The sequence below is a fragment of the Rutilus rutilus genome (assembly GCF_951802725.1).
Source record: "Rutilus rutilus genome assembly, chromosome: 3".
Lineage (NCBI taxonomy): Eukaryota > Metazoa > Chordata > Actinopteri > Cypriniformes > Leuciscidae > Rutilus > Rutilus rutilus.
The window spans coordinates 20,414,594-20,425,925 of record NC_140211.1 but is presented as its reverse complement, the minus strand read 5'-3'; the positions used below and the strand labels follow the sequence as shown (position 1 = coordinate 20,425,925).

General features: G+C 39.3%; 2 protein-coding genes across 2 annotated transcripts; one reads left to right on the top strand and one right to left on the bottom strand.

The window, feature by feature from the left end:
* The first annotated feature begins 956 nt into the window (after nt 1–956).
* thap11 (THAP domain containing 11) lies at nt 957–3,091 on the top strand. Its single transcript, XM_084406030.1, has one exon. The coding sequence runs from the start codon at nt 1,426–1,428 to the stop codon at nt 2,176–2,178; it is 753 nt and encodes a 250-aa protein (XP_084262156.1). The 5' UTR covers nt 957–1,425; the 3' UTR covers nt 2,179–3,091.
* Nucleotides 3,092–3,195: 104 nt separating this feature from the next.
* Nucleotides 3,196–10,874, bottom strand: cog4 (component of oligomeric golgi complex 4). Its single transcript, XM_084406026.1, has 19 exons — nt 10,664–10,874; nt 10,383–10,465; nt 10,180–10,294; nt 9,909–10,083; nt 9,532–9,725; nt 9,308–9,413; nt 9,068–9,225; nt 8,584–8,642; nt 8,357–8,490; nt 7,917–8,035; nt 7,069–7,235; nt 6,722–6,899; nt 6,578–6,640; nt 5,568–5,684; nt 4,881–4,973; nt 3,966–4,049; nt 3,789–3,890; nt 3,565–3,693; nt 3,196–3,452 (listed from the first exon to the last, which is right to left on the bottom strand). Exons 1-19 carry the CDS (start codon nt 10,796–10,798, stop codon nt 3,318–3,320), a joined length of 2,346 nt encoding a protein of 781 aa, XP_084262152.1. The 5' UTR covers nt 10,799–10,874; the 3' UTR covers nt 3,196–3,317.
* Between the last annotated feature and the right edge of the window lie 458 nt (nt 10,875–11,332).

Below are 11,332 nucleotides of genomic sequence, written 5' to 3'. Positions count from 1 at the left end.
TAAGGCTAACATATTCATGCTAAAACACTTTAAATAGGGCACTATTTGAGGGAACAGCCATTTGGGTATCTGAAACCATTGTGGACGTTATTGAGTGCACTTATTCAATCTCACATTCAATCCCACTACTGGAACTGTGTTCTAGAAATAAATTTGATATTGATATGAGGGTAGGTAGGCATAGATTCAGAGGCATAAGGTAGCCTACTGTAAGTATTACATACAACAATGCAACAATAATAAAACAATGCATTGACATTTACTTTTTACTTTTGAAGTACTTTTAAAAACAAGTACTTCTGTACTTTTACTGAAGTAAAAATCGGTCTTTACAACTTTTACTTGTAATGGAGGAATATTTGACCAGTAGTATCTATACTTTCACTCAAGTAAGGAAGTTGTATACTTTGTTCACCTCTGCATATTTCTAAATAAACTAGTTTATATGACCATTTGTTGAAAAAGAAAATTTGTATTAATCTCTAATCTCTTTATTTTAGGTACAAAAGCAAATTTACACAATGTTTGTGGTTTATCATGAAGATAAGCACCCTAGATTGACCTTTGAGTATATGCTTTGGACTCTATTAAATATGATGTTACAAGCATGATTAGAAATATTAGGCTAGTGGTTGTCATTTTGAAGTGCTAACATATAGGATATGTATCATATCTTTTTGTATCTATTCTCAGTTGATCATGCTGCTACTGATATGATGGCTATATTTCATACATTAAAAGGCAATTTCCCTGACAATAACACATTCTTTGAAATAAAATACTTTTAGTTTGTTTTAATTCAATATATATGGTCTTCTTGTTTGTTTTGAAGACTCTGTAATTCCATTTACCTTAAACTGCCCAGTGATATAAAGGTTACACTATAGTATGTCATGATGATGCCGTTATTTAAATGTAGCCTATGTATTTTTCTGTTTATTTTATTTGTTATGTTGTGAATTAAAATGTTTCAAATTCGCTCGCTATAAATGGTACCATTTCCAATTAAAATGTTGTGGGATGGCATAATTATTAATAAACTGATACACACAAATTAAAAAGGTTTAATTTAGTGCTACAATACAGCTTGTAACAAAAGCACTTTGTACTTTGCATGGGTTTAAATCTAGTTCCATTTGTAGCATATAAATATAATTTATAAAGATGGTGCAAGTTATAGTCGTTAAAACATTGTTAAACCACTCCTGGTTTTGAATTATTAAGCCAAACTGGCGTATATTTGCGCAGACGCAAATCTATCGACTAGCATTTGAAACCAAAACAGGAAGTCGTAAGTATTGTGGGACGTGTAGTTCCGCTTGTAGGCCGCTGGTCTGGATAACAGCACACGAAGGAACCAAACAAAACAAAATTAGGGAAACTTCTAAGGGACTGCAGTGTTACTGGTGCATCTTTTACAAAATCATGCCCGGCTTTACTTGCTGCGTGCCCGGATGCTACAATAACTCACACCGGGACCGCGATCTGCGATTCTACACCTTTCCAAAGGATCCCACTCAGCGAGAGATATGGCTGAAGAACATTTCGCGGGCCGGGGTGAGCGGCTGTTTCAGCACTTTCCAGCCCACCACCGGCCACCGGGTCTGCAGCGTCCACTTCCCCGGCGGCAGGAAAACCTACACCATTCGCGTCCCGACCCTTTTCCCTCTGCGCGGGGTGAACGAGAGGAAGAGTAGACGGGGAAGGAGCAGGAAGGTGTCCGCGGTCGTGCCCATCATCAGCTCGGTCGTTTCCACGGCTAACGAGTCAGCACCAGTGGAGGAAGAGGGGGACACCGAAAACACCACCGTGGTGCAGATAGGTCAGAACGGCCAGTACATCGCGCCCGTGGACCTCACCGTTTCGGGGGACGGTTCCTGCCTTACAGCGGTGGTCTCGGGTTCAGATTTATCCGGGGACAGCACGCAGTGCCCCGTGGCCGACCTCGCGCTGTGCGGGGCGGATCACTCGTACTCGCTCACCACCGGCACAACGTCTGCGGAACTGCTTCGGAAGCTGAACGAGCAGCGGGACATAATCGCGCTGATGGAGATCAAAATGAAGGAGATGAAGAACACCATCCGACAGCTGCGGGTCAACGAGGCACGACTGCAGGAGGAGCTGCGCGAGCGGGACCGCCTGATCTCCGCCAACACCATCATCAAGAGAAAACTCTGACAAACAACGTAAAGAAACGACGGACTAAAGACGCATAGGACGGTCTGTGCTTCTGTAAGACAAGGCGACGACAATTAAGTTTCATCGTAGTTCTCATTTAAGCTTCCTCCAGGACTCAGAAATGGTAGATAGGCTGTGTGTGTTAGAGCGCAGATACATGAGTTCAACCTGTTTGCACGAGCTGTCAGGCACAGCGCTACACGGGGACTGAGATGAGTTCAGCAGACTGGTCCTTCTCATTTTATATTTAATGATACACGATTGTGTTGTTTGTGTGTTGAAGGAAGGAGATTCAAGATCTGCTTACTGCCACACATCATGTTACATGCACACAGAGACTGCTTCATATAAGTGTGTAAACAAACAACTGCTTATCATTTGTTTATGTTTGTTTTTTAATATCAGAGTGCATCAGGTCAGAGCTTCTGGTCCAGGTGAACCGATTCTTTACATGCAGGTTAATGCAGTTAGAAAATATGAATGGTTTGAAGTAAACTGCTTTTGAACTATAACTTGTGGGACTCTTTTTTTTATGGTATGACATTTAAGCAACAACAACAATTTTTTTTAGTTCTGAATATTTTTTTCTAAGATTCTGTACGACACAAGTTATGGATATATTGCTATATTGTACACTAAAAAAATCTACTACTTTTCTATTTGAAGCCTTGTGCCATCACATTTATTCAAGGAAACTGTTTTCTTGTTAATTAAAGGTATAGCGGAGGATCTTTCCGAATTTTAGATAAGACCCGCCCTCTCCACTTTTTGAATAAGTTTGATTGATTCACCAGAATGATTGACAATTAGTAGGACCAATAGTATAGGTGATCCACCCGGAAGTAAAACATCCTCCGCAATACCTTTAACTGTGCTCAGTAAAGCCTCCTCAAATTAACCAAACTTTCCAGTATTTAGCAAAAAAACAACAAAAAAAAACATTTGTGGACAGAAGATATTGACCTTCAATTATAAGGTAAGCTTCAGAATAGCTGAAGAACAATCTGATCCACAATGTTGGTTGGTAATACATTTATTACATGTGTTTAAAAAAAACAATTTGTGTGTATACAAATGTTCAGAGATAACATACATTCATTCAGGTTAGCCTGAATGAGACCACGTTTTAAGTGTTTTTGTTAGAGTCGTAATCTTTTAATGTCCTCGCTGCGGAAATCTACCCTTAGAGCCAAGACCTGCCGAACTTCCGCAGGGGTCAGACGCCACGTCAAAGGCCCAGAGTTGGGTCCCCAATAATCCAGGATCTCAGACACCTCAAGAAGAAAGACACAAAATCAAACAAAATTCCAAATGATACTGTCCTCTTAGTCATAGACCAGATTTCAATGAGTAACATTTTTAAATGCCAGTCAAAAAGCCACATACCCTCTCTAAGTTGAGAATAGTTGCCATCTGCGTGAGTCGGGCAAACTTATCCCGGATGGTCCAAGAGGTGACAGAGGAGAGGTATGCAACCAAAGCACGCAGCTCCTTATCAAACTGTAATCCACCAAGCTACAACCCAGAATCAACAGGACAGTTAGGATGTCTGTGTTTTTAAGCAAATACGTAGCTGTTGTGCTCATTTGTGCAGGGTGTTTACATCTCACCCTGCTGAAGGTGCATTTGAACACTGTCTTCTCCATCTCCATTGCTATGAGACTGGTCATCAGGCTAGTTAGATTATCGTAGATGACTGGAGACAGGCCCACCTACAGAGAGGCATTTTAGAATGGATGTGTGTGTGTGTGTGTGCGCATGTGTAAAGTGGATTAAAATAAATGTACCTTAAATTCGGCCATGAGCTGCTCCAATTGGACAATGAGTTGCTGAACCCAAGGATCATTGGCTTCATACTCACTGAACTCTTCCTAAAGACAACAAAAGAAAGTAACTTGTAAATCCTCAGATAACATTTATAAATCATAGGATTAAAGCATACAACTGATTTTCCATCCTATCATTAGCTATGTTTCCATCCATAGTTGCGAACTTAACTTATGCGCAAAATTGGAATATCACTTAAAACATTTGCGAATAAGCACCGTTTCCATCCAGTGAGCCAAAAAAACTAAGTAACTTCCTGATAAACTGCCGCTAAATATAACTAAGGAAAATGGAAGTTACTGCAGTAGGAGAAGGCACTGTATATAATATTTTCATATATAATAAAATTACTTGAACGCGCAGATGAAACGCAAATAAAGTTATCTTGCTTTTAGACGTGGATCTCTACTGTTTGGGAACGCAGTCGTGTAAGAGCTCTGGGAGGTAATTATACTGAACCACTTTGATGACAGATTTTGCTCAGGCATTTTAGAACAACCAAAACAGCGTTTCAGATGCTGTGCATCGAGACCGGTCCAGTTATGCCTTCCCATCGCGCAAAGTCACATCTTTTTTGATGTGCGCCGCATTGAGGAATTTATTCGGTAAATGCGTTTCCATTGTAGTTTATGTGCATGTTTTCTCATGCATTATTCTTGGATAATACATTTATTATGTATGTTTCTTATGCACCTATTTTATGCACATTTTGGGATATTGCATAAAAAAAAAGAGAAGAAGCTGGATTTGCGCATAAATTCAACTGGAATTCATCCAATGCACATAAAAATAGGTGGATGGAAACTCTTAAGTGCAGACATTTTTATTTCCTCTCTGTCAATAGTGGTAGATATGGTGATGTTATCATCTCATACCTCTTCAATATTGTGTGAGACAGACAAGAAGCTGCTGATCCAGGGTTTTACTTGTGGTCTAATAGAGGTGTTGTTAAGCTCCTGTAGCCCCTCCTGCACATACACAAACCGGTAAGAAAAACATTCAAGCATTCAAGATTTTGTAGTAAGATCAGTAAGATCTTTTTTTAAGAAATTAATACTTTTATTCAGCAAGGATACATTAAAATTGATCAAAAGTGAAAGTAAAGACATTTATAATTATATATTTATTGGTAGGCTACAAAAGATTTATTTCAAATAATACCTTTATACCTTAGATACCTTTCAATTAATAAATAAAAAAAATGTATCAAATATTAAGCAGCATGACTATTTTCAACATTGATAATAATAAAGAAACGTTTCTTGAGCACCAAATCAGCATATTAGAATGATTTCTGAAGGATCATGTAATACAAAAGACTGGAGTAATGATGCTGAAAATTTAGCCCTGCCATCACAGGAATAAATTACATATTAATATATTAAAAAAAGAAAACAGCTATATTTAATTACAATAATATTTCACAATATTACTGTTATTACTGTACTTTTGATCAAATAAATGTAGCCTTGGTGAGCATAAAAGACTTCTTTCAAAAACGTTTAAAAAATCTTACCGACCCATACTTGTGAACACTAGTGTGTAAACAGATTCTCACTGACCTGGAGGAGGTCCTTGAATTTGATAGAGGTGGTGACCAAATCAGATAGACAGCTGTCAATCTTAGCCTTTGCATGATCTGAGCCTGCGCCCTGACTGAACAACTTGGCACAATCACTCTGAGATGGACAGGAAGAGAAAGCAATTCAGAATGCACACAACAACATCAAATGTCAGCATAAGCCAGAAAGACCAGAGGATTTAAACTTTTCCAGTGTTTATCACTTGATTACAACAACTCAAGCTAGTAAGAAGAATGCTCTGACATCATGTTCTAGGGATGCAATCAGTAAAGTGTTTTTGACTGGCATGTCTCATTTCCAAATATAGCAAACCATGCAAGGTATTATGCATAGTTGGTTAAGTTTTACCACTGGATGAAACGCTTCCCCAAACATTTCTGAAAATTTCAAGTATTAGTTCACTCTCCCTCATGCCGTTCGAACCTTGAGAGACATTCTTTCTTCCATGCGACACAAAAAGTGAGTTTATTTGGACTGCTTTTATGTTATGTTTATAGGGCTAGAAAGCGACTATCCGCATTAACTGTAATTGCATGGTAAAGATTTCCAAATTTCTCTTTTTGTGTTCGATGGTATAACGCAAGATGAAGGAGATCAGGATCTAAATGGAGATTAAGGTTTTTAATGATAAAGTAACAAGAAAACATCCAAACACAAGGAATGTAACAGAGTGACATGCAACCATGGATGAACAAAACCTGACAATGAACACAGGAAACACCAGGGCTTCTACACACAAAGGGTAATACACACAGGTGCAAATAATCAGGGAGTAATGAGGGAAACAGGAAACTGGAGCAGAACTACAAAACAGTAACAGGAAACTCAAACTAAACAAAAGACCAGACAAGAAACAAGTGACATGACACATGGAAGAAATGTCCTATTGGTCTCTTGTATGGCATGAGGTGAGCAAATGACAGAGTTGCTGGTGTTTGGCTGGAAGAAACAAAATAATCCTTGATGAAAGAAAGTCGCATCACACTGACCTCTAGATTCTTTTTCAGGGTTCTGATATTCTCACTGCAGACCTCCACATTATTGAGAGTCACCTGAGAGAAAAACAAAATAATCATTATTATACTTAAACACTACATGACACAGAGTGTGCGATAGAAAGACTTGATGCTGACCAAGTAGGCACTCTTTGCCTGCTCTTGGCTCTCAATCCCAAGCGTTTGTGTGAGGTTTGTTATCTTGCCCTGCTGTAGACTGCTCTGCATCAGACTGACGGCACTGCTGACCCCACGCTGCAGGTCCTGCAGAGCACTGACAGGATATCCAGCTCGCAGCTTACTTACTAACACCTCTCTGCAAAAGGTATAGCGGATGATTAGATATTCAATAACAATGCAGTTTCCAGAAATTCTCTGATGTGAATTTCTAAATCTTCAACAACCACAACAATAATTCTTCACATGCAGTTAGTCATCATCAGTAACAATAATTAAATAATTACATTCCAAATTTGTGCGAATACCTGAAGTCTGTCTCCAGAACGCTGGTTGCATGATTGATCATAGCGCACACGCAGTCAGAGCTGCTGCTGGTGAGAGCTCTGCTGATACATTTCTTCACAATGTAGAACACATCGTCCACCATGCTGGAGCTCAGCTGACCCACCTCAGCGGTGTCCATGACAACTGCCTATAAAGTCATATTAATCATCCTATGAGAACTGAGAACTAAAGTGAGTTGGACGATGACATTACTAGAACTGAATCAACACTGAACTGACTTCAGTAGAACAATGACAAGATTTTCTTTTTAGAGCTGCTTTATAGGTGAAATGAACTCTGTTTGCATCATTGAAATGTTTTTTTTCCTGTTGATCACTGTAAAGCTGCTTTGAAGAAATCATATCATATTGTATAAAGCGCTATAAAAAGTGACTTGACATTCATTCTGCCAAAGAAATCAATCAAAATGGAGTAAATCACCTTTTAAAAGTAACTTGGTGCTTCAAATAAAGATTATATCAATTACGTCGTTTCACCAGTAGGTGGCGACAAGTGAATGTTAAAAAATGTATTTGTCATTGAATCATTTTGTTCAAATTTGTTTATTATTAGGATAAACCCCTTGAGATGTATCATCTCGTTTTCGAGGGGGTCCCACAACCATTTAACAGATTTGTTCAATTTATCCAGAATTGTGCAGCTCTACTTCCTTGTTCAATAAAATAATTCATTTCATTTATTAAAAAAATCTTATAGACCCCAAACTTTTGAATAGGAGTGTGCATGTGCCTGACAATAATCTCTGATTCAGGTATAATGTACATTCACACAAGACAGCACGAAATTATTGAGTGCATATGTGGCGCACCTTGTTGACGGACTCTCTCATGTAATATTCCTCCATGGGAACGTAATAGCCAATCAGCTCCTGCATAGCGCGGCTCAGCTGACAATCTTTCAGTAACTGTTCTAAACTCTGCTGATGCTCTAGAAACAACAAAACAAGTATTAACAATACAAGCAAATGTTGAGTACAAGTATACATTTTTAAAATCAACATATTCACTACATAGAATCAACACTGAACAACATGCTAAATTTGTATACCCTAGTTACATACATTTTGTTCTCAACAGGCAATGATGGGGAGAAATAGGATCAAGAAGTATTGTGATGCCTGAATGAGCACCACAGCTTAATGAGCAGTAGCATGTGTGCTAACTGCTAGGCTACATCTGATGGCAGTTATGTAGAAATTATTTTTATATAGTAATGTCTTATACCATCCCATGAAAAGTTAGGTGTTACCTTGTATAACAGTTTCATCTGCCATTGCATCTGCAACCTCAAAGTCAGCAACAATACGCCGCCTCAAGAATCGAAAGTACAGCTCGGCTCTTGAGTTCATTAAGGTAACCTCACATAACACAGGATCCAAGTCTCTAGATTAAACATTAAACACACAATAAATAAAACACCTTGTATTCACAAGATACTCATACAATCTTCATGATAAATTATTATATGTGCCACACCTGGGTTCAATCTTTTCTGTAGTCATGCCCCTCATCATGCTGCTCTGGACAACCTGAAACTATTGCAAAACAAATGTAAAAAGTACACATGTGTGTATAAATATATATAAAAATGCACTTTATTCAAGATGCAAACATCTTGTACAGCAAATAAACACACCGATACAGCACATAGCATAGATCAGGTTTTTTTTAACTGGGGTCCCCTAGGGGGCCGCAACGGAATGACAGGGGGTCCATGAAAAAGTGTAAAACTGTTTAAAAAAAGAATGAATACATAACAAATAATAAGATTCAAATAAATAATTAAATGAATAGAAATAGAAAAATGAATAGTGAGTAGAAAAAATATACAGTATAATAATTAAAAAAATAGATTCCTTTAAATTTTAGGACGGGGGTCCGTCACAAAAGAATGATCATATTTTGGGGTTTGTAGCATCTAAAAGATGAAAAACTTGTGGTATAGACACACTACACACACCTTGTTGTTGTAATCTCTCTGTTGGATGAATTTGTCCACTATTTTCTGAGCCTGTTTGTCACACTCTTTCTGAAGGTGTGCAAGGAGTGTGTGCAGTCGGCCTGGTCCATAGTATGTTTCCACTATGGGCTGATGGGTTTCAACAATGCGTGCAATACCTAAAAGATACAGACAAAGGCTGGTTGATCTTGATTCATTTAAACATGATAAATATTGCCAAGTTAACAGCGATGATCTTACCTTCAAGCAGCAGAGTGAGGGTGTCAGCAAAGATAACCGGTGCTCTGCGTTCACCAAGATCAGAGCCAACAGCCAGGAGTAAGTTCTCCTCTGCTTTACTGGCCAACTGAAAGAGAAGCGAGCAAAAGACACAAGTCTTAACACTAGAACCCCAATAACCGAACCAAAGCATTCTCAACGGGTTTCACTGGTCATGTAGGCTGGACATTCACACATGCTCCTACCTGACTGCAAAGGTACTGAGCAAAGCGTGCAAGTCCCTGCTCATGGAGTCCCAGTAAAGGAAGGATCTTGAAAAAGCGCTCCACTTGAGGCAAGTCGCCTGTGGCAACCGCCTCCTCCAGTCGAGTTGTAACCAGCACCTTCAGATTGCGCTCTGCTTCCTGCAGCAATTCAAGGCTAGCTTCAACTGCACTGCCTGTATAGCATACAGAGAGATAATAAAATAAGCATCTGATTTCTAAGTATCTGTGCATATCGGTTTAAGCAATATGTGCATTACATATATTATTTCTACAAATCACATTTAACAATTTGCATAACTATGTGTAGCAGATTGTTCATTGCAATAGTTGCTTGTAATAGCCCAAAAAGTACTCACCCTCTCCACCTTGCTTGCTGAGCTCAATCACTGACTGGTCAAGAGAAAGATAGCGATGAATATGGGCGGCAGCCTGCTCATAGTCCTGGTTACGCAGGGCAGTCTGAACACCATCTGTACAGAACTTCAGGTCTAGAATATCATCTGCCCGCTGAATTGCTTGGTACAGCCTTTTCTGAAACAGAACCGCATAAACCAGGTGCAAAGCTTGAGTGGATGCTGTCTAATAAACAGAAGTTCATATCATCATGAGAATGTGTATGTTGGCCACCTTGGTGAGGTCCAGCTGTCTGACTTTGCTGCTGACGTTCTCTGCCAGGCTGCATGTAAAGTTGATCATGCCAGAAAGCTGCACAGCATCTCCCTCGATCAGCTGCAAGTTTGGTCTGAGGAAAAACAAACACACAATTTAACACCACACTATGCTAATCTTTCAGTTCAAAAGCATAGGTTAGGTATAACACATACACTCACCCCATCCTCTGCAGGGCGAGCATCTTTGTTTCGATGTTGCTCTGCTGCCCCATAAGAGCGCCCAACTCCACCTCCACTTCCGCCTGTCAGGGAGGTGCGTTTGTTTATATTCAGTTCATGCCAATGTACAGTCAACATCCACACGCTGTTCAGGCACACACTAAATTCTTATTCATAATAAATGAACTGACACAGCCGAAAAGCCTTTATCTACCCTTACTAGTCATAAAGCTCAAAGGGACTAACGAACGAACACTGTGTTTCATCTAATACATATTTACCTCTTCGGCACATAGCTGCGCATACACTCGCTCCAGATCCTCCAGCTCTGTCAGACCCTCTATGGTGTCGAACTGCACCGCGGAGAGCCCCGCCGGACCACCGCGACGGCGCGCCGGTGAACCAACTTCATCCATGACAGTCAGTCCCACATCCACACAAACTGCGTCACTTCCGCTAACTCTAGTGCGTCATGCATTCAACTGTTAGTATGCTACTTTACTCCCACCTAATGGTAGTTTTTTTTTTTTTAGAAAGCGACTTTAATGTTGTAAAAATATGTGTGCAACACAACAAGACAGTAACCAACACAAAATATAGCCTAGGCTACTATAATTGCATTCTATTACATTGTGTTCTATCTCTACCATAATATATTTCATAATTATGTATCATAATACATGTTGCTTTTGGGGCCTGATGAAAATGCCAGCTCATGGGGGCTTTAGGCTTTTTACAATATAGGGCCAAATCAAGAATTTAGTTTCCAGCGTAGTTTATAGGTTCATAGGCAATCGAATATAAAAATCACTGTTGTTTCACAGTGATGGCATCATATGATAAAACCTTGCACTTGTCTTGGCTGTGTATTGCATGGCACTGAAAGATTAGGCCTACAATTGTCATGTACCATTTAATTTACATAGTAGCCTACTTAAAGAATTCTAAGT